The sequence below is a fragment of the Poeciliopsis prolifica genome, unplaced genomic scaffold (assembly GCF_027474105.1).
Source record: "Poeciliopsis prolifica strain line A6 unplaced genomic scaffold, Auburn_PproV2 SCAFFOLD004, whole genome shotgun sequence".
NCBI classification, from domain to species: Eukaryota; Metazoa; Chordata; class Actinopteri; order Cyprinodontiformes; family Poeciliidae; genus Poeciliopsis; species Poeciliopsis prolifica.
This window is the reverse complement of record NW_026562379.1, coordinates 19,065,917-19,088,641: the sequence shown is the minus strand read 5'-3', so window position 1 is coordinate 19,088,641 and position 22,725 is coordinate 19,065,917. Positions and strand designations below refer to the sequence as shown.

Here is a 22,725-nt window from a genome sequence, read left to right as displayed (position 1 = left end):
TGTTGCTTCAAAGACTTTTAAGGCTTCTCTAATCATTAAATCCTTTGTGATTTTCTTTTTCCCAAATTAAAATTTTAATGAATCAGGCAAGATTATAAAAATATTTTTGAAATTATATATTAGATTTCTGAATTACATTATGAACTTCAGTAATATTTAAACATGTTGAATGTTTATTTTGTCGTGCTATTGGCGCTCTGTGGCTGCAGTCCCACTCCCGGCCGCCGGGTGTCGCTTTCTGTTGAACCGACGCCAACTAAACCGGGTTGTTATCTGACAGTAAAACGGAGACAGCTGTCAGGGGAATAAAACAACAGAAAGCCCACATAGCTTCAGTTTCATCCGAACCGAACCGGTATGCGGATCGGACCGGGCTCTCACAAAGGCTCCGCGCAGGTTTGTGTCCACCGAGTGTCATTTTAAAGGCACGAATTGCCGGGAGTTAGCGGATTCTGCAACGGAGCTAACAGGCTAACTGCTAACTAACGGTTAGGATGTTGAATAAACTTTATTAAGACTCAGTGACGTTACCAGTGATCCTGTGTGACGTCATGGAATCTCTTTTAGACTTTGAGGAATGCATCAAGGACTCACCTGAGTTCAGGTAAGTTCTGTTTTTACTCAGAGATGATGAATAAATAAGAGATTAATTCAGCTGTTAATGATTATAAGCTGAAGAATCCCAGAACGTGATTCCATGTTACCCTGATGATGATGGTACGTTTTATGTCTTCAGGCTGACTCTGGATCAGTTTGAGGCGGATGTTTCCCTGCTGGAGACTCATCTGGATAAGGTAAGCTCTGGTTTTAATCTGGTTTTTCCTAATTTTTTAACTTTTCTAACGTTAAACCTTCACCTGCTGCTGGATGGACAGTCTCTCTGCTCACTCGCTCTGACCAATCAGGTGATGAAGCTCTGCGGGAAGATGGTGGAGGCGGGACAAGCGTACAACGCAGCCAATCAGCTGTTTCTGAGCGGCCTGGCTGAGCTCCTGTTGTATCAGAAGAAGGAGTCGGTGATGACGGTGAGAAGTAGTTTGAATAGTTGGGACGGTTTCCTGTGTCCGACTTCCTGTTTCCTGTGTCTGACTTCCTTTTTCCTGTGTCTGACTTCCTGTTTCCTATGTCTGACTTCCTGTTTCCTATGGCTGACTTCCTGTTTTCTGTGGCTGATTTCCTGTTTCCTTTGTCTGAATTTCTGTTTCCTGTGGCTGACTTCCTGTTCCCTGTGGCTGACTTCCTGTTCCCTGTGGCTGACTTCCTGTTTCCTGTGTCTGACTTCCTGTTTTCTGCTCCACAGAGCTGCCTGAACCAGTTCCAGCAGGGTCTGCAGGAGATGCTGAGCTTCCACACTGTGAGTCCTCCTGTTGTCTTCTTCTCTGGCAGCTGGAACTGTCTGGCTGACCTCTGACCTCTGCTCCTCAGATGCTGCTGGACCAGATGCAGAGAGCTATCATCCAGCAGCTCTCCAGCCTCAGCTCACAGTGAGTCGCTCCTCATCCACCAGGATCCTGATCCAGTCTTGATCCGGTCGTGGTCTTATGTCCACCCAACCTGAACCAGATCACATCCTGACACAGTCCTCATCGGATCCTGATCCGGTCCTGCTCTTTGTCCCTCCCAGGTTCCGGCCGCAGCTAGCCGACACCAGGAAGGAGTTTGTTCGGATCGGAGAGGATCTGGAGACGGCGGCGGCGAAGAACGCCCAGGTTTCTCGCCACAAGGCGGCCGATGCGGAGCAGGCGAGCCACCTGCTGCTCGCCACCCGGAAGTGCTACCAGCACTTTGCCCTGGATTACTGCCTACAGGTGCGACGCAGACCGGAGGGGGGAACCAAGTCGACATTTAGGTTCTCTTAACTCTGGTTCTGATTCTCTTCCAGCTCAACACCTTTAAAACCCAACAGAACATCGACGTCTTGAACTCTGTGAGTCGTTTCTGCAACGTTTTGGATAATAAACTTTATTCGTTTTGTGAGCTGCGTTAACGGTCTGGTTTCCCAGGTGTTCTCCTTCGTCCACGCCCAGTTCACCTTCTTTCACCAAGGCTTCGACCTGCTCAGAGACCTGGAGCCCAGCATGAAGAGCATGGGAGCTCAGGTTCTGACCTTTGACCTCTGACCTCTCTGGTGACCCCTGTTGGACGATCTGAACTGCTTTTTGTTCCTCAGCTGTCTCAGCTTTCTGTCGCCTGCGCCGCTAAGAGGAAGGAGCTGGAGAACCGACACCTGCTGGTGCAGCAGCGGGTAAAGAGCCGCAAATGAGATGTGCGAACGCGGCGCTGCGTTCCCACTGCTACTTCCTGTTTTTGGTCGTCTACTTTAAGATGTGAGTGGTCAGCAGGAAGTGACGTAGTGGATGTTTCCTCAGGACGCTTCGGGCGAGCCGATGGTCAGCTCGTGTCCCGACAGCGGCGACATCATGCAGGGTTACTTGTTCAAACGCTCCAGGAGGAAATCCAAGACCTGGAAGAGGTACAGAGACAGGGGGCGCCGTTTGGAAAGTCAAAATTAACACCAATAATTTCATAAGAGGAAACACAGGGATTCACCTGTCATACTCCTATTTTCATCATGTTATTTAGTTCAAAACTAAATATTTAGTTGGCAAACTAAGTATTTAGTGTGAAGCTAAATATTTCTTCAGAAAGCTAAAAGATTTTCATCAAACTAAATACTGTAGTTAATTACTTACCTAAATATGTATTTAGATAAAAATTTGTATTTAGTTTTCAGTTTGCTAGCTAAACTAACTAAACATTTAGTTTGAAGGTAAATTTGTGCAGACGTTGCTGAAGCCCTCTGATGTTTCCTCCGATGTTTCCTCTGATGTTTCCTCTGATGTTTCCTCCGATGTTTCCTCCGATGTTTCCTCTGTTGTTTCCTCTGATGTTTCCTCCGATGTTTCCTCTGTTGTTTCCTCCGATGTTTCCTCTGATGTTTCCTCTGATGTTTCCTCAGATGTTTCCTCCGATATTTCCTCTGATGTTTCCTCTGATGTTTCCTCCGATGTTTCCTCTGATGTTTCCTCTGATGTTTCCTCCGATATTTCCTCTGTTGTTTCCTCCAATGTTTCCTCCGATGTTTCCTCTGTTGTTTCCTCTGATGTTTCCTCAGATGTTTCCTCCGATATTTCCTCTGTTGTTTCCTCTGATGTTTCCTCCGATATTTCCTCTGTTGTTTCCTCCGATGTTTCCTCTGATGTTTCCTCTGATGTTTCCTCTGATGTTTCCTCAGATGTTTCCTCCGATATTTCCTCTGTTGTTTCCTCTGATGTTTCCTCCGATATTTCCTCTGTTGTTTCCTCCGATGTTTCCTCCGATATTTCCTCTGTTGTTTCCTCTGATGTTTCCTCCGATGTTTCCTCTGATGTTTCCTCCGATGTTTCCTCCGATGTTTCCTCTGTTGTTTCCTCCGATGTTTCCTCCGATGTTTCCTCCGATGTTTCCTCTGTTGTTTCCTCCGATGTTTCCTCCGATGTTTCCTCCGATGTTTCCTCCGATGTTTCCTCTGCTTCAGGTGCTGGTTCTCCATCAGAGACAATCAGCTGACCTACAGGAAGTCCCACAAGGTAAGATCCTCCCAGGAATCGCTCACCTCCAGCAGATCGTCTGCTGATTCCTTTCTAAAGTCGTCCTCAGTTTAATTTTCTGCACATTTACATTATTTATGATTCACAAACTCTGACCTAATGTAGCTGATCAAACTGAAAATCTGATCTCCTCATAAATCCTGGAAAATGTTCTGATCCATAAACCGCTGCTGCTGATTCACTCACCTCCAGAAATCCAGAATCTGCTTGTTTCAAATCCAGAATCCAGAGTTTAGATCCTCCAATCATAAATGTTAAATCAGGAGATTCTGTGAAATTGTTCAGCCAATCTGGCGGCTCTCTGTCGGTCATGTGACCCGCTCCCGTTCCAGGAAGACAGCGCGTTAAGGCAGTGAGCGGCGGCTCCGTGGTGAGTCTGTTCTCTGACACGTTCAGGTTCTGATGGGATCCGGGTTCTGGAGTTTCATTCAGAACCGGAGGTGCTTCTACATCCAGAGTCAGAGCAGCTGCAGTTCTTACAGCCCAAAACCTGAGAAACCTTCAGCCTTTAATCTCCATGAGAACCATTCAGCTGTGCAAAACGCCTGGGTGGACGTAGCCCCGCCTTCCAGGCGCAGCTCCTCCCACTCTTAGCCAGCAGCAGTTAGCAAACAGCTGCTGAGCTCCTTACAGGAGCAGCTGCTCAGAGCAACACTGGTAAAAACATTAAAGAAGAATAGAGGAGTCATACTGGGATAACTTCCTGGAGGCGGAGCTTCTTAAAGAGACAGGCCCAATTTCAAGGCATTCAATCAGGAAGTAAAATATTTCATATTTATAGTGTTTTTATAAGAAATAAAGATAACAGATATTAGATTATGCTATAGAATGTCTAAGTGGTTGGAAAACACGTAGTACTGCCCCTTTAAATCAAGGATAGAAATAGACCTAAAATCTAAGTGTTGCCTTAGATTTATAATGTATGGATTATTGATCAGCATATTTGTATTTGCTTGATAAATTGATGACGTTTGACAGAATTAAATGTTTGATTCGTTTTTACAATGTAAAACATTTTGAACTTCCTTGTTTCTGAAATATTTTGCACTTTTAAAAGGATCCAGGACGAGTTGAACATGTTGGCCTAAATATTTCCCAATAAGGTTCATTTTGATAACTGGTCATGGATCCCTTTAAACTGGACTAAGTGGACGTAACCATGACAACAGAAAGCCTGTTTCAGAGTCATAGCGACTGTTGTTGATGATGTCACGTGTCCCTCAGGATGATGCTGCCGTCCTGTTTGAGGACCTTCGTCTGTGCGCCGTGAAGCCGGCGGAGCATCTGGACCGCCGCTTCTGCTTCGAGCTGCTGTCCGTCCAGAAGTAAGGCGCCGCCTGCGGCTGCTGCAGCAGCACGGTCCAGCAGCATGCTGCAGCAGCACGGTCCAGCAGCACGGTCCATTGTGCAGGAGCGTGGTGCTGCAGCATGGTGCCGCAGGCCCCGCTCATGCACTGTCTGTGTGTCAGGAGCTGCACCCTGCAGGCCGACTCGGAGCCGCTGCAGCAGGCGTGGCTCGCCGCGCTGCAGGGCAGCATCGACCTGGCGTACCGGGAGCGTGGCGACGCCCGCCTCACCCTGCCGGGCACCGGAGACCCCGTCCCCCTGCCGGCCACACCCCTCCAGAGGCCTGCGGCGCTGGGCGTGGCCCTCGGGGGCCCCGGGAACCAGCGGTGCTGCGACTGCGGTGAGCCGGAGCCGCGCTGGGCCGCAGTCAACCTGGGAGCCACAGTGTGCATCGAGTGCTCCGGGATCCACAGGTGAGCTGGAGCGCTAGGTTTTGATGGAGCCGGGTTCTTTTGGCGATTCTGAGTTTGTGTCTCTGTGTCCCAGGAGCCTGGGCGTCCACCTGTCCAAGGTGCGGTCCCTGACCCTGGACTCCTGGGAAGCGGAGCAGCTGAAGGTACGGAAAGCTGCCAACGGCGATAATGCTCAGAGAGTCAGCAGTGAATTTTGCTGGATGTTCAACTGTCCAGTTCTGAAGCGATGATTGTGATGTTGAAACCCATTTGTAGCCGTAAGCCGCTCGCTCAGAGAAACACGACCCTCCAGGAACTTCCTGTTTTTCAGCTGCTGTGCATTCTGGGGAACGACGTGGTGAACGCCATTTACGAGGCCAGGTGTTCTGAGGAAGGCCGGGTCAAGCCCCGACCCGACAGCCCCAGGTGAGCCGGTTCTGCTGCAGGGTCCGTTCCGTTTCCACCGGTTCTGATCCGAGCCGCCGCTCTGTGCCGCAGGTCGGAGCGGGAGGCGTGGATCCGGGACAAATATGTGGAGAAGAGATTCGTCCAGCGCCGCCCTGCAGGGGCAGCCGGTACGTCCCACTGTCCCTGAAGTATTCGTCCCGTCCGGAGACTTTTGACAGACATTGACACGAAGCCGATGGCATCTTCCTCAGTGAAGGTCCAACCCGGCCCACCGGGTCACAGTCAGCAGGTCAGACTTGCTGCTCTGATATCAGTGTCTGAGGACGGATCTATTTAGTCTAACTCTATGCTTTGTGCTCTGAGCGGCTCCAGAGTTTAAAGTCTTTAGCAAAATAAAACATTGATCTCAAATAAATGTATAATTCAATATATTTCTGTCTGTGATTGAAAATAATAAAAGGTTTGTTTTCTGGTTTTGGGATAAATTTAACCTCAGATAACAGAAGTGAAAAGAGTGACTCAGCGCATCGCTAATGTTCCCCTGTGATTCTGCTGCATCGTCTCAAAAAGGGGCGGGACTCCGACTCTACCGGGCCTCTGTGGCCGGAGACCTGGTTTCCATGGCGACGGCTCTGGCGGAAGGGGCGGAGGTCAACGGCGGCGTCGCCGAGGAGGAGGGGCGGACGGCGCTGATCGGTGCGGCGGTCGGAGTGAGAGACGTTCCGACGGTTTTCTGTCGATCCGATGCGAAGTTTCTGACTCTGACGCTGCGATTCCGCCTGCCGCCTGCAGGGGTCGCTGCTGGCCTGCGAGTTCCTGCTGCTGAACGGAGCCAAAGTCAACCACCGAGACCTGAGGGGGCGGGGCGCGCTGCACGCTGCTGCCACCGCTGGACACACGGGGTAACTGCACCGACACTCACTGGAACACACCGATCCTCACACTTAACGGCCAACACGCCTCACTCTGATTGGACCACACAGTCAGGTGTGTCTGCTGCTGAAGAGAGGAGCCAATCAGTACGCTGTGGACGAGAAGGGGCAGGACCCGCTGGCTATTGCCATGGAAACTGCCAATGCTGACATCGTCACTCTGTGAGTCCAACTTTCATCTTCATCATGTCTTATCTTTAGGTTCTGGATCTCAACTGGTTCTGATGGATCTCAGCTGGTTCTGATGGATCTCAGCTGGTTCTGATGGATCTCAGCTGGTTCTGATGGATCTCAGCTGGTTCTGGTGGATCTCAGCTGGTTCTGATGGATCTCAGCTGGTTCTGGTGTTCATTAGCTCGTAGCTAATCTAATAAGCTCGATAATGAGAAACATTTCCTGTCTGGTGATTAATATTCACATTTCTGCTGCTATTGGCAGCTACAATTACAAGAACCAATCACAGAACACCTAGTTCCTGAGCTCTTAAAGGGATACGCACACTTAAACGGGTCGGTTCTGATGGGTCTGAGCCGGATGTGTTTCAGGCTGCGAATGGCCCGGATGAACGAGGAGATGAGAGATTCAGAGGGAGTCTTCAGCACCACAGGTCAGTCGCCTCGTTAAGGAGAATCTCGTTAACTCATTTCCTTCTTAATTGATATTATAAACTAATTGTGTCATTATACAATCACCTCGTTAAGTAATTGTTTTGTCACATAATTGCCTCAGTTTCACTCTGTCCCTCGTTAACATCTCCTTACCTCGTTAAGTTATTGCTTTAAGTGCCTCATTATTTAATTGCCTGGCTGACTACTTAGCTCGTTAGCTCATCAGCTCGTTAGCTCATCAGCTCGTTAGCTCATCAGCTCGTTAAGCAGAGTCCCTGTTGTGTCTCCCAGGTGACGATGAGACGTTCCAGGACATCTTCAAGGATTTCAGTGACATGGCGTCCAACGACCCGGAGAGGCTCAGCAGGAGGCAGTTCGGCCGAGGAGGCGAGGAAGAGGAGGAGGATGAAGGAGGGGGGCATAAGAGCAGCCACTGCTGACCCTCCAGTAACCATGGCAACGTCTCAGAGACTTTGGACCAAACCAGCGAGGATGACGATGATCAGAGTTCCCAGTTCTGATCCGGAGCGACCCGGTTCTCTGCTTCTTTAGGAGACGGGTTTTTATCACTGTGAACGGTTCAGATCATTTCACCAGAACCAGAACTGGCCTGGAGGATTCACGCTGAGGTTCTGTTGGTCAGAGGAACCCAACCGACCCGGTTCAGCCCAGAACCTCAGCTGGTTGGGTCCAGGAGATTCTGGTTCTGGAAGGAGATCAACACTAACCCGATTGTTCATCTTGTTGTTAATCATGAGAATCCAGAATGTTAGAAACATTTCCTGGTGAATAAAGTCAGAACCGGTTCTGAACGGGTCCAGAGGTTGTTTGTGTTCCTCTGTTTCCTTCCCGCCTCGGATCAGAACCGACTTGCTTTCATAACCAAGCTGCAAAATACACAGGAGGTCTCAGTCTGACACTTTTACAGACTTTGAACTCATCATCAGTCATTTAACAATTTAGAATCTATTCAGAAAAAGCTAGCTAGTGCCCTAATGCTAGTGCGCTAATGCTAGTGCCCTAATGCTAGTGCGCTAATGCTAGTGCCCTAATGCTAGTGCGCTAATGCTAGTGCCCTAATGCTAGTGCGCTGATGCTAGTGCGCTAATGCTAGTGCGCTAATGCTAGTGCGCTAATGCTAGTGCCCTAATGCTGGTGCGCTAATGCTAGTGTGCTAATGCTAGTGCCCTAATGCTAGTGCGCTAATGCAAGTGCGCTCATGCTAGTGCACTAATGCTAGTGCGATAATGCTAGTGTGCTAATGCTTTCAAAGTTAGCTTAATCACTAAATGAAAAGTTAGCTCCTCTCTCTTTGCACAAAGTTCAACATGTGCCACATGTTGAACTTCGTCTTTTTGTCGTATTTAGTTTTATGTGATAAAATCTTCAGCTCTGGGAATATTTAACTTTCTGGAGAGAAGTTCATTAGTGACCTGCAGGAACAGATAAGCTGCTTTTTATCCAGAAAATCATCTCAATATCTGAGTTGGGGACAAACAGGACGTTTTCATGCCCCTGCTGGCAGAACCATGGAAGTCCTGATTACTGCAGCAAACATCCACCGCTGCTTTACGGGTTAAAAAACGAAAGGTAACGTGATAAAGGGGGTTGGAGAGGCAGCCATCTTTTCTTTAAGACACCAGAATGAGTAAATCCACTGAACCTTCATTAACTATGACATGTTTTATTAATGTTGGAAGCAGCCATGAAATGGATTATACTGAATGAAGCGTGAGCTGAAGCACCGCAGGGGGTCTGAGAAACAAGCTGCTTACATTCAATGAACGCAGAAACAAAGTGAATAAATGAAGCAAAAACAGAAACCAATTTAGACGTTTGTCATTTTTATCACATGAAACAACAAGTCCTTCAAGAGATGGTTTGGTTGCCATCTACAGCTTGACCACTAGATGGCAGTGAACACCACAGCCTGCTTCTTTAACAGCAGGAGGTTCCAGGTTTTCAGGGTTGTCGGATCAGAACCTAAACGATGACGGAGGTCAGCTGGATGTCTCCTTCGATCTCCAGGCCGTTGATGTTCTGCAGCGGAGTGAAGCGGTGGCGGTAGGTGTGGGCCTGCATCCCGTTCACCACCAGACGGAAAGCGTTGTTCTCACAGATGACGGTCAGCTGCAAGAAGCAGAGGTCACAGAGGTCATCCCAGCTGCTGTCTGGGTTTTCTATCAGAACTGATGAAGGAAAGTCATTCAAACTGTTTGTTTCCACATTTAAAGATAAAACTTCATTGGACAAATTTTAACTCGGTTGCTTTCCCTGCTGATTCTCCATGACTGAGGAACGTGACTGAAACTGGCAGCACAAGCTCCACACCAGTGATCCCAGTACAGGAGTGGAGTGTTGGGTCCCTGTTGTAGCCGTCGTACCGTGAAAGGCTGCCCCCGGTGGAAGGGCATGCCGCCGCCGCGCTCCTCAGAACCCCACTTGTCCCACTGCTTGGTGTTTCGGACCACAGCGTTCTCGTTGAATCGTGGATTGTAATGCAGAGCGATGCCAGACTGGTGCGTCAGGTTCACGTTGAACCTGAGAGGGAAAAGCTTTTAATGTCAGACATGAAGGTCAAACCTTTCATCTGAGTCACACACAGATTTTCCATAAACAAGGAGCTGCCATGACGCCACTTTGTGCACTGAGGATGCAGGAAGCCGCGACCTACCAGAACTGCTCTCTGATTCTGCTCTCTGATTCTGGTCAGGTTCTCCGGTTCTGCTGACTTCAGACCGAGTCATTGTCTCCTGACAGACTGTGACCGGCAGAACTTCCTGCTTCATCAGCAGGAAGTTCTGCTCCGGTTTCAGGAAACGCCGGACGTCGGTTCTTTTCCTATCTGGTCAATGTTTTCTCCTGAATCAGTCAACATTTCTAAATCCTGAAAATCCGACTGATAGAAACAGGTTTTCCTGAGACGGACTGAGGGACTGATGAGTCCTCATGTCGTCATCTGAGGAACGTTTGCAGGAACAGGATCAGCTCCATATTGTGCTGATGACGTTCATTTCTTTCAGCTTTTGCTAAGTACCTTGTTGGTACAGCGCTTTAGCATTAGCTTTAGATTCTGCTCAGTTGTGTGTAGGTATAGCGCTTTAGCACGTGGTAACGCAGCTAGCTTTTCAGTTAGCGGTTTCCACCTGTGGCTGTGACATGATGAAGGTTTGGTTTCACCTGGTGGCGCTGGGCAGTACGACGCCCTGGATGGTGATGGTCCTGCCGGGCTGGAGTCCGCCGCTGATGAAGTTCTTGTACGGAACAACCTGCAGAGATGGAGAAGAAACTTCCAGTGAGAAAACTCGAATCTCTGAGAGCTAAAACATCGACTGAGGAGGTTCATGTTTCATCTGAACTCACAGGCGCTGCAGGGGGGAATCCAGGCTGGCCTGGGAATCCAGGCTGGGCGGGGAAGCCAGGGTAGGACGGGAAGCCGGCTTGGGTTGGGAAAGCCTGCTGCGGAAACGGCTGCACAGCAAACACTTTGCTTCAGTCCCTACAGCTGCATCACCACCTCAAACTCCCACGCTCCCTGAACGCCACATGATTTCTGCTCACCACTGGAGTGGAAAAGGAAATGGAGGAAATTTCCACTTTCCCAGCGACTGCGATGGTGTCGACCTGCTGGAACGGAACCCGATGCCGGTAGTCCATGAAGTGGCTGCCGTTCACACTGACCTGCAGGGAACACAAGGTCACCGTCAGGACCAACAAGGTCACCGTCAGGACCAACAAGGTCACCGTCAGGACCAACAAGGTCACCGTCAGGACCAACAAGGTCACCGTCAGGACCAACAAGGTCACCGTCAGGACCAACAAGGTCACCATCAGGACCAACAAGGTCACCATCAGGACCAACAAGGTCACCGTCAGGACCAACATCCTGCAAGCTCAGTCTGGGTTTCCACGACCTCCAGTTTGGAGTAAACAGAAAACAGGTTCTGGTGGGGTTCTGGTGGGGTTCTGGTGGGGTTCTGGTCAGGTTCTGGTGGGGTTCTGGTGGGCTGCAGTGCAGACCTGGTAGAAGTCCCGGCTGACGGTGATCTGCAGGGTGAAGTTGCTGCCGCTGGGCAGCGGCGCCTGATGCTTCCTCTCCTCGGATCCCCAGCTGCCGAACTGGAAGCTGTTGGCGACGACGTAGGGATGGCCGCCATCGTAACGCGGGTTGAAGTGAAAGGCGATGTCCGCGCCGCTCCTGGAGCCGCACTGGAGGTTCACACTGAACCTGGGGACACAGACCAGTTCAGACCAGTCCAGACCAGTTCAGACCAATCCAGACCAGTTCAGACTAGTCTAGACCAATTCAGACCAGACCAGTCCAGACCAGTTCAGACCAATCCAGACCAGTTCAGACTAGTCTAGACCAATTCAGACCAGTTCAGACCAGTCTAGACCAATCCAGACCAGTTCAGACCAGTTCAGACCAGTCTAGACCAGTCCAGACCAGTTCAGACCAATCCAGACCAGTTCAGACCAGTCTAGACCAATCCAGACCAGTTCAGACCAGTCTAGACCAATCCAGACCAGTTCAGACCAATCCAGACCAGTTCAGACCAATCCAGACCAGTTCAGACCAATCCAGACCAGTTCAGACCAGTTCAGACCAGTCTAGACCAGTTCAGACCAGTTCAGACCAGTCTAGACCAATCCAGACCAATTCAGACCAGTTCAGACCAGTCTAGACCAGTCCAGACCAGTTCAGACCAATCCAGACCAGTTCAGACCAGTCTAGACCAATCCAGACCAGTCCAGACCAGTCTAGACCAATCCAGACCAGTCCAGACCAGTCAAGACCAGTTCAGACCAGTCCAGACCAGTCGAGACCAGTCCAGACCAGACCAGTCCAGACAAGTTCAGACCAATCCAGACCAGTTCAGACCAGTCTAGACCAATCTAGACCAGTTCAGACCAATCCAGACCAGTTCAGACCAGTCTAGACCAATCCAGACCAGTCTAGACCAATCCAGACCAGTTCAGACCAGTCCAGACCAGTCCAGACCAGTCCAGACCAGTCCAGACCAGTTCAGACCAGACCAATCCAGACCAGTTCAGACCAATCCAGACCAGTCTAGACCAGTCCAGACCAGTTCAGACCAGTTCACACCAGTCAGAATGATCCATGTGAGTGAAGCTAAAGATGGCGGACGGACCTGTCCCCGCCTGGAGTGACGCGCCCGCTGATGATGATGGACTTCCCCTCCTGCAGGCCGCCCTGGATGGATCCGGTGAAGGGGATCGGCTGCAGATCGACAGCAGAGAACGTTTAGCTTAGAGCGGCAGGGCAAAGGTTAAAGGTCACTGTGGGAACTGGCTTCTGTCTATCAGCCTGATGCAGCTGCTCTGCTAATGACTGGCAGGAAACTCAGCTTTCCGTTTCAAATTCCAGACTTCCAGCTGCTGCAGGGACTTTTTATTCGTTTGAACTCTCAGCAGCATCGGAGCAGAAAATGGCCGACAGTTGAGTTTTGTTACTCGCCTGCTTCGATTCACTGCAGGGGGAAATGAACTGGAGGAGGCTGAACGACTCCGTCTGTTCATTGATTAACTTCAGTCAAACTTTCTCTCTGTTCTGGTTTCCGCTCGGTTCTTTCCGCTCGGGGTCATCCGGAGCGCTCTGTGTCGTCATACTGCTACAGGCTGAGCAACAATTCTCCACCTTCACTCACTTTCTTTTCCTACTGCTCTCCTGTTTGCTTTACTTCCTGTTAGCTTCATGTTTTCAGTTATTTTCTCTCTGCATTCTGATTGGCTGATTCCTTCCTGGAAACAAATTTGAATAATTAACTGAATTTCATGTATTGATTGATAACTGGGATGGATGATCAGATTAAAATATGTATTTTTTGAAATAACGTGAATTGATGGATGTTTGGTATGAAGCTGCGTCTCTTTCTCTTCCTTTTCTCGTTTTTCAGGTTGTTTTGTGGTTTTAGCTCCATGTTTGTTTTATGGCGTTGAAAATGAACTTTAATCATTTAATTATGAAACTTGAGTTATAAAAATAATGATTACAAGAATGAGTAGACTAATAATTACAAATGATTTTTTAATTATGACTTTTATTCTCGTAATTATGATTTTGAAGCTTGTTGACTTCCTGCTGAGCTTGTATTTTTTCTTTGATGGCAGTAATGGGCTTCCGTAGAGAAAGAAACGGTGAGAGAAATCAGGATGGATTTCACTGTTTTACTCCTTTATTAATATTTTAATAATACACTCAGATGAACGTGCATTCAGTGCCGTTCTGCTGCATCCGCGGTGCATAAAGCAGCGTTAACGCAGATCCTTCCTGCAGCTGCTGCAGATCAGACATTTACTTTCTATTTTTCCAGGATATCATTCTGGACTCATCAGAACTCCAGCCTGTTTCTGCTCAAACTGAGGCTCTTTTGACTTTTTCTTGGTGACTGCAGAGAAACCAAACTTTTTATTTTGGGTTTTCTCCTTTCAGGAAGTGAAACTCTTTAATGTGCTGAACAAATCAGAGTCCAAATGGTTTCAGGTGTGTTTTGATCCAGGCCCGGTTCTGACCAAAACTGCTTTATTTATCTCCTATGTTAATATTTTTGGATCTTTTCTTTCGGTTTCATCTCATCCTGTTGTTCATTTTCATCTTTCATTGCTTGACTTCCTGTTTTTTTCATTACTTCCTGTCTGATTCTGCAGCTTCACATGAAGGTTTTTGCTCCAACGAATTGCAGAAAGTTTTATTCTGGAAAGTTTGATTATGAAAGTATGAGACAATTTATACGTAAAAATTAATTTGCTTTCAAGACCACATTGTCTGTTCTCTAATTTGGTTTCTTTTGGTCATAAAAACAACATTTAATATATTATTAAACTGTAATTATGCACAAAGAAACAATAAAAAGCTCATGTTTATTGTTTCCATATTTAAATCTGCAGGATGTAACTTTTATTTTAAAAAATAGTTTTTTCCCATAATTATTCAAACTGTTTCCATGTTTGTGATGAGAGATAATCAACGCTGTCATGAGGTGATTGGCAGAGCTAAGCCCCGCCTCCTGGATCTGATTGGTTGCTGTCAGACAGCAGCAGCTCAGGGAACAGGGAGGAGTTTGGTCTTTTCAGATTAAATGACACAAAACAAACTTTCACAACATTTTCAATAAATATGTAAAAAGACAAACAATTTTTATCAAAGTTACAAACTGCAGCTTATAAAAGTTGTTTAGTTGATTCGTCGTCATTTTGATCCAGAGCTTTCAGGAAGATCCAGACCCTGACCCCTGACCTCTGGCCCAGAGTCAGTTATTCTGTTAGCACCATTAGCATAGAGATGCTAATTATTTACATTGAGTGGAGGAAACAGAAACAGAAGCACATTTAGTGTCAGTTTTAGTGTTACATAAATGTTATAATGAGGTTTTCCTGGAGGAGTCACTGAAACGGTCCCAGAGTTCATGTCGGAGTGAGACCTCGTGTTCATAAACCAGCTTTGTCCTGGAGATAAAGATCTGTTTTCATCTCATGTTACATTAACTGATGGATATTTTCATTTCACTCCTTAAAACTCCAGAATTTGACACAAAGTGAAAATTTTCCTCAGGAGGAAACAAAGAAACTTCTGCAGGATTCAGAACCAATCTGAGAGCAAACATCTGGATCAGGGAACATGAAGCATCCCAGCTGTTTCATGTTTCCCCTGCAGGGAACCGAACCTGCAGGGAACCGAACCGCAGGGAACCGAACCTGCAGGGAACCGAACCTGCAGGGAACCGAACCGCAGGGAACCGAACCTGCAGGGAACCGAACCGCAGGGAACCGAACCTGCAGGAGGTTCGGTTCCCTGCAGGTTCGGTTCCCTCCATGCAGCGGATGCAGGAAACGACGCACTTTGCTGTAATAACGGAAACATGAAGCGATGAGAATCAAACTTTACTGACCGGGTTGTAGAACGGAGACTGGTTGAAAGCCATGAGCAGAACCGACACCAGAACCGGGCTGTGGAGCAGCAAGTGTCCTTCGCGGAGTTTGAGGTAAAATGGAGGAGGTTCGGAGGTTCAGCCTTTTAAAGTTTCGGTTTCCCAGCAGTGGGAGGCGTTTCCTCAGAAGGGTCGGTTCCGATGAAGTTACTGGAACCAGTAGCTCCAGTCTGGCCGAACCGTTATCAGCAATAATAACATGAAGCTGCAGATGAATCTGGATGTGAAACCAAATAATTTCAGTTTTTATGGATTTTTCACTTGAGCAGAAAATTCTCATTATTCACAGAACCAGAAGGTAAACGGACCGGTACCAGGACCGGGTTTCCACAGCTGTCAGTAAAACCATAAAGTCTTTATCGCGTCGTAACTCAGAAACCTGGAGAACCGCCTGGCTATTGTTTACCCAGAGCTATGGAACTACGTTGGAGCAGAAACGTTTAACTTTTATCACAATAAAATTTCTGAAAGTGAAAAAAACTCTAATTTGGAAAGTATTTTTGTAATTCAAAGCAGAAACAAATTCATGAGACTAAACTTGGATGAGAATATTCATGACGAGAAAGACGAGATCAAAGTCAAACTAGGAGAAAAGTCATATTTCAACAATATTTTGGCAAAATGAACAATTATGTAAGTATATAAACATCTTCACTGTAACTGCTTAAAAAATAAGAATAAAATTCTGCAATTTAAAAATAATTGTTCAGCTTAAAAATAAAAACTACTAAACTTTGTTGTATTTTTAATTTTCCAGTTTCAAATTTTAAAGAAAGTTCAATAATAATAATAATAATTATATATATATATATAAACTTGAGATTAAAAGTAACATTTTTGGTTTAAAGTTAACCGGCTCTTCTCCACTCAACCAGCTAAGGTGTACTCTCAATGGCAGGGTAATAACAACAGAGCAGACCCACCAAGGCTGGAGACTGAACAATACTGGAAAGGCATATGGGAAAGGGAGGCGTCCCACAACAGCAATGCACAGTGGCTGATCCACAGCAACCTCCCTGAGCAAGCCCCGGTAACCATCACTGTGACAGATGTTCAAGAAAGAGTCTCAGGTATGAAAAATTGGACAGCACCAGGGCCTGACATGATCCATGCCTACTGGCTAAAGAAACTCACTGCTCTCCATGAGCGACTGGCAGCCCAAATGAACCAGCTGCTACAAAGTGGGACTCACCCTGAATAGTTAACTGAAGGGCGGACAATCCTAATCCAGAAGGATCCATCAAAGGGTCCAGTCCCACCCAACTACCGACCAATAACCTGCCTCTCCACAACCTGGAAGCTCATGTCAGGCATCATAGCGGCCAAGATAAGCAAACACATGGATAAACACATGAGCACGGCACAGAAGGGTATCGGTGTAAATACCAGAGGAGCCAAACACCAACTCCTCGTAGACCGCACAGTTGCCCGAGACTGCAAAACCCGACACACCAACCTGTGCATGGCTTGGATCGATTACAAGAAAGCCTATGACTCAATGCCGCATACTTGGATCATTGAATGCCTAGAGATGTATAACATCAACAGGATTCTGAGAGCCTTCATTGCAAACTCGATGAGGCTGTGGAAAACCACCTTGAAGCCAACTGCAAACCACTTGCACAAGTGTCCATCAAATGTGGCATATACCAAGGAGATGCTCTGTCCCCGCTACTGTTCTGCATAGGCCTGAACCCCCTCAGCCAAGTTATCAACAAGACTGGCTACGGATACCGACTCAAAAATGGGGCCAACATCAGTCACCTCCTCTACATGGATGACATCAAGCTGTATGCCAAGTGTGAGCGAGACATCGACTCACTGATCCACACCACCAGGATCTACAGCACGGACATTGGGATGTCATTCGGACTAGAGAAGTGTGGTCGGCTGGTCACAAAGAGGGGGAAGGTGATCCGCACAGAAGGAGTCTCACTCCCAGAAGGAACAATAGCAGACATAGAGGACAGTTACAAGTACCTAGGTATACCACAAGCAAATGGCAACCTCGATGAGGTCACCAGGAAAGGAGACACAGCTAAATACCTCCAACGAATAAGGCAAGTCCTGAGAAGCCAGCTCAATGGCAAGAACAAAATCTGTGCGAAAACAGCTATACCCTGCCAGTAATCAGATACCCTGCTGGAATAATCAGCTGGCCAAAGGAGGAGATAAAAGCCACAGATATTAAGACTAGAAAGCTACTAACCATGCATGGAGGGTTCCATCCCAAATCCAGCACCCTGAGACTGTACACGAGCCGCAAGGAAGGAGGCAGAGGACTAGTGAGTGTGAGAACCACTGTCCAGGACGAAACAACTAAGATCCATAAATACATCAGGGACAAAGCCTCAACAGACAATGTGCTCAGTGAATGTCTCAGACAACAGGGAACGGAGGTCGAGGTGCCAGAGATACCATCATGGGAGGACAAGCCCCTACATGGGATGTACCACCAGCAAATAACCCAAGTGGCTGATATCAGTAAATCCTACCAATGGCTGGAAAAAGCTGGACTCAAGGACAGCACAGAGGCCCTCATCCTGGCCGCCCAGGAACAGGCCCTAAACACCAGAGCAATAGAGGCCCAGATCTACCACACCAGACAAGACCCAAGGTGTAGGTTGTGCAAGGAGGCCCCTGAGACAGTCCAGCACATCACAGCAGGGTGCAAGATACTGGCAGGGAAAGCGTACATGGAGCGACATAACCAAGTGGCAGGCATAGTGTACAGAAACATCTGTGCAGAATATGGACTGGAAACCCCAAGATCAAAGTGGGAAACACCCCCAAAGGTGGTGGAGAACGCCAGAGCTAAGATCCTGTGGGACTTCCAGATCCAGACAGACAGAATGGTAATGGCGAACCAACCAGACATTGTCGTAGTGGATAAACAACAGAGGAAAGCCGTTGTGGTAGATGTAGCAATACCAAGCGATTGCAACATCAGGAAAAAGGAGAAACTGGAGAAATACCAGGGCCTCAGGGAAGAACTGGAGAGGGCCTGGAAGGTGAAGACCACAGTGGTGCCTGTGGTCATCGGGGCCCTCGGGGCAGTAACCCCCAAACTGGAGCAGTGGCTACAACAGATCCCAGGAACAACATCAGACATCTCAGTCCAGAAATGTGCAGTCCTTGGTACAGCCAAGATACTGCAGGACCCTCAAGCTCCCAGGCCTCTGGTAGAGGATATATAGATCTATATATCCTCTGGTAGAGGACCCGAGCTCAGAGGATAAGAACCACCCGCGGTGGGTGAGAAGGGAATTATTTTTTTTATTTTTTAAACTTGAGATTAAAAGTAAAATTTTTGGTTTAAAAATTTTCAGTTGTGTAAAAAATTTTAAAGTAATTAAAATTTTTTTATGAGATTTGAAATTTTCTCTCAATGAAATTTCTTTTTCAGTTTCAAAAAGAATCTTTCAACAAACTTTGTGGCCCTAATGTAGCTCCGTATGTGGCCTGTTTTATCTGCCAGCTTTATGAGCTTCTGCAGGTTTTACTGCTGAAGTTCATCAGGGCTTCACTTCCTTTTCTTGTTTCTCTCTGAGATCAAAGTTCAGGCGCATTTCACTGCATCTGCTGTTTCCTGCAGTCGCAGATTAATCCAGATTATGGTTTTATTACCACAGGATCAAGAAATGGAAACTAGAAGCAGGGATGAACTTTGGGTGCAGAGTTTCTGCAGACTGATGGACTTCAGGTGGATTGGAGATGACCTTTGGCCTTTCCCTGTGACGTTGTGTGACCTGCCAGAGCAGGAAGTGAGAGTCAAGAAGAATCTGGCAGTTTGGTTCTTCTTCCTGCCGAAGCTTCGCTGTTTTCATCACTTCTGCTTTCTGGTTTAATTTTTAGTGGCTTAAAGCAGCAAAAGTGAAACCATGAAAGTAACTGACCCACTGCCTCCGGTTCCGATCCGGTTCTGGTCCGGTTTCAGATGATTACATTGGGAGAAATAAAGTAAAGGATCTGAAATCAGTCATAAAAGTTTAAAACTAAACTGGAAGCCAGAGTTTTGTTGACTCTGGACCCGTTTTGCATGTTTCAAAACCTCTGGGACCAAAAAACAGATGAACTCAGCAGAACCTCCATCTGACCCGCTGACGTCATGCGACACCGGCTCGGAACCGCCGGCCAGGTCCAGGACCAGGAGGCCTAACAACCTGACACGCTGTCAGCCCGGAGGTCAGGCTGCAGAACATTTCAGGTCCAGTTTCTGACCTCAAACAGAACCAGAACCCAAAACCCGCCAGCTGAAGACGGGTTCATGTTTTCACCATGCTGCTCGTTTATGTCAGCTTCAAACTTACATTTTAGTTACAAACCAAAATATTTAGCTTCTAAGTACATTAGCCTAGCAAGCTAAATATTGTTAGCAGGCTAAATAACTAGCTTTAAATATTTAACTTGTAGCCAAATATTTAGTTTGAACCAGTTTTTAGTTGAAAGCTTAAACATTTTACTTTCATATTTCGCTCAAAAACTTAAGTTTGCCAACAATATGTCTAGACTGAAACTGATATTTATGATAACTTGATCCATGTTTTCCTCTTGTAACGGATTAAATAAACCAAATTATTCATCTGTGTAATTTAATTGGCTCCTGCTGTTTTCACATGTTGACAAAGCAACAGAAAACTTTCAGGATGGAACTGATCTGAACTTTTTTATTCTCCAGATTGAAGAAAAACACAATTTCAGTTTCATTTAGAAAAAGGTACATTTATTAAATTAGTTACAGAATCTGACCCGACAGCAGAGGAAGAACCCGGTCAGAACAGAACCGACGAGGCGTTCAGGTGGTGAAATGTCTACATTCAGTCTGAGATTTCCCACGCTCCCCCACACCCTGAACGCCTCTCAGTTTCCTCCCTTCTTCTTCTTCTTCTTCACTTCCTCCTCCTCTCCTGCAGCTGGTTTCCTCTTGGTGGCCTCTTCCTCCTCCTCCACCTGCTCCATCCTGTCCCACACCTCGTCCTCCTCCTTTACCTGAGGCTCCGCCCCCTCCTCGGCCCCGCCCCCCGGGCCGGCCTGCAGTTCCCGACTGGCCAGCAGGAGGCAGGAGAGCCGGGACTTGAGATACACGCGATGCAGCGGCCGCCGGTCCTCCAGGCTGTGGACCCGCAGGAAGCGGTCCAGGCCGCAGGACGCCACGAGCGGCTGGGAGGCGTGGCACTGCAGGGCGCGCACGCCGCCCGCCGCGCCCTTCAGGCGCCCGCGCACCAGCCCCTTCCTGAGGTCCAGCACCGCCACGTCGCCCTGCGTGTTGCCCACCACCACGGCGCCGCCGCCGGCCGTCAGCGACAGCGCCGTCAGCGGATACTCGCCGAACTCCGCCTCCAGGACGGGCCGCCGCTGGGGGGTCGCCGGGTCAAACACGTGAACCTGAGAATGACAGGACGCGTCAGCTGACATCACTTCCTGTTTCGACCCAACAGCACCGCTGCTGGAACCGTCACAGTTCTGATTTCACTTTCATAAGATTTAGTGACACAAACATCATGTGACAGAACCAGGAAGTTTCTTATCATTCTCACATTAGTCGCTTTTTGTTTTTCATGTTTAGTGAATTTGTTAAACTGTGTGAAAAACAAAACTTGCTGTTTCCAAATCGACTCCTTACAAGTGAAACTCCCTGAGCAGGATGTTGGTTCCTGTGTTGCTCATCAGAACGACTCAACCTGCTTTGCTTTGAGTCAATAAAAAACAGATGACGCGTTCTCCATGTCTTCGCCTTTGGCCTGGCAGAAAACCTAAAACCTGAGAAAATATCATGAACATTTAATCTAAACCACGTGTGGCAGAAATGAAGGAGAATAAATCAATCACTGCCCTCGAGCCTCAAACTATGACAGCATATACTGTCTTCTAAATGTAAATATATTCACTTTAGATCATCATTTTTAATAAAGGAATGGAATATATATATAAAATGGCAGTGAATTTAATATTTTACATACATATATTCACTCTGAAAATAAAATAAAAGGTTTTCTGGCTTTAGAAGATAAATGTTTTAGCACTAAAGAGAATAAACATATTTTGTTTTAAATGGGTAGTTTGTAAAATGATTATTATTATTAACTCTGAGTTCAGTGTTAGTTTTACATTAAGCTTTATATCAAAGAGAAGATGTTGATATTTATGCATTTAGAGTGAAACCGGATATAAATGCAGCTGCTGTGGCGCCCCCGCGTGGAGCCACGAGGTAACTGCAGCTGCCTCCGCGACCTTTGACCCAGTTCAGCCCGGTTCACCCACTGGCACATTTTAACCTTTGACTCTTTAATGGAGCCACAAAAGAAAACAGGAAAATGTAGAGAAACTAAATTTTGGTTGATTTTGTTCGTCCTGCTGCTGAAAGCAACTAGAGAACCAAACATTGAATATTAACTCAATAATCCTCATTTTGGAAAATTACCACTTTACTCTCATATTTTATTTGTATTGTTTTGACTTTATTCTGGTTTTATTATGAAATGATTCTTGTGTTTAGTTTTTTTTCAGATTGTTATGAAGACAAACTTTATTCTGATCATCTGAAACGAGGTTATTGCAACTTTAATCTAATAATCCAGATGATTAATATTAATCTTAATCATGAAATAGTCAGTGTAGGAAGTTCTGGACGGGTCCAAAATGTGGATCAGAACCACATCTAGAACTGGACCTAAAATTGGATCAGATTGTTGTTTATTGTTTTAATGTCTGCGGTTATGATTCAGAGCAGATCTGAAGCTGCTCCCACCTGCACGTTGTTTACATTGACCAGTGACGTCACGCTGACGCCACCAGCGGACTGAGCAGCCTGCTGATGTGTCAAAGACAGGTGAGACAACCGGAAGTGGTTACCTGATGGTAGCCCGTGCAGGTCACCAGCTTGTCGGACTGCGGGATGAAGCCGATGTCTCTGACCCAGTGCGGCCTCCGTAGATCCAGCCAGTCGTCCCGCAGGTTCTTGGCGGTGAACAGCGGCTTGTCAGGCCGCTCCAGGTCCCAGATCTTCAGCCCGTTCTCCTTCCCGCCCGTCGCCACCCGGTTCGGGTCCACCGGGCTCTGCCGCATCCGGCACACGCCGCTGCCCGCGTCCAGCTCGGCCAGCGGCCCGCCGCCTTCCTCCCGCCACACCCGCAGCTTCCCGCACTCCGCGCAGGTGACGATGGCGGAGCCCCGCAGCGAGGCCAGCCCGCTGAAGCAGCCCTCCCGCGGCTCTCCGCAGTTCCGGGACTCGGTGAAGACGCCCTTCTCGGTGCTGAAGGTCCGGACGGTTCCGTCCGCGCAGCCCAGCAGCAGCTCGCTCTCCGCCGGGTCGGCCCAGCACAGCGCGCGCACCGCCTGGTCGCGGCTCAGCGCGCGCGTGTTGGAGAAGTTAAAGGCCTGCTTCCGGTCCAGACTGACCCCCTTCAGGATGCCGGTCTCGGAACCGAGCCACACGGAACACAGTCTGCTGCGCTCCTCCATCACAGCGGGCTGACACCAGCCGGAACCGAACAGAACCA

The 22,725-nt window shown here is 47.7% G+C and overlaps 3 protein-coding genes across 5 annotated transcripts in view; 1 reads left to right on the top strand and 2 right to left on the bottom strand.

The window, feature by feature from the left end:
* Window positions 1-252: 252 nt before the first annotated feature.
* Window positions 253-8,964, top strand: zgc:162872 (BAR_ACAPs and ArfGap_ACAP domain-containing protein). Of its 3 annotated transcripts, XM_055027749.1 has the most exons (22): window positions 253-488; window positions 568-604; window positions 737-794; window positions 906-1,025; window positions 1,301-1,354; window positions 1,426-1,484; window positions 1,625-1,808; window positions 1,883-1,927; window positions 2,004-2,099; window positions 2,171-2,245; window positions 2,370-2,473; window positions 3,518-3,569; window positions 4,815-4,915; window positions 5,060-5,350; window positions 5,424-5,493; window positions 5,661-5,755; window positions 5,828-5,904; window positions 6,308-6,447; window positions 6,530-6,639; window positions 6,721-6,831; window positions 7,215-7,276; window positions 7,569-8,964. In XM_055027749.1, the coding sequence occupies exons 4-22, from the start codon at window positions 909-911 to the stop codon at window positions 7,715-7,717; spliced, it is 1,992 nt and encodes a 663-aa protein (XP_054883724.1). In that variant the 5' UTR covers window positions 253-488; window positions 568-604; window positions 737-794; window positions 906-908; the 3' UTR covers window positions 7,718-8,964. The 3 variants fall into 3 exon arrangements, 2 of the variants coding, with proteins under 2 accessions (XP_054883724.1, XP_054883723.1); XR_008605820.1 differs by having other exon boundaries at window positions 253-604; window positions 6,308-6,433; window positions 7,569-7,622; XM_055027748.1 differs by having other exon boundaries at window positions 253-604.
* LOC129358676 (galectin-9-like) lies at window positions 8,946-15,381 on the bottom strand. Its single transcript, XM_055027753.1, has 8 exons — window positions 15,188-15,381; window positions 12,431-12,519; window positions 11,298-11,505; window positions 10,839-10,958; window positions 10,641-10,748; window positions 10,458-10,546; window positions 9,662-9,818; window positions 8,946-9,407 (listed from the first exon to the last, which is right to left on the bottom strand). The coding sequence occupies exons 1-8, from the start codon at window positions 15,218-15,220 to the stop codon at window positions 9,261-9,263; spliced, it is 951 nt and encodes a 316-aa protein (XP_054883728.1). The 5' UTR covers window positions 15,221-15,381; the 3' UTR covers window positions 8,946-9,260.
* A 4,540-nt stretch (window positions 15,382-19,921) lies between these two features.
* Window positions 19,922-22,725, bottom strand: part of wdr74 (WD repeat domain 74) — a 2,961-nt gene continuing 157 nt past the window's right edge. The window contains exons 1-2 of the mRNA XM_055027747.1: window positions 22,079-22,725; window positions 19,922-20,611 (exon numbers count right to left, since the gene is read on the bottom strand). The exon at window positions 22,079-22,725 is cut by the window's right edge and continues 157 nt beyond it. Of these exons, the coding sequence (XP_054883722.1) occupies window positions 20,087-20,611; window positions 22,079-22,687 (1,134 nt within the window). The 5' untranslated portion in view covers window positions 22,688-22,725 and the 3' untranslated portion in view covers window positions 19,922-20,086. The remainder of the gene's footprint in view (window positions 20,612-22,078) is intronic.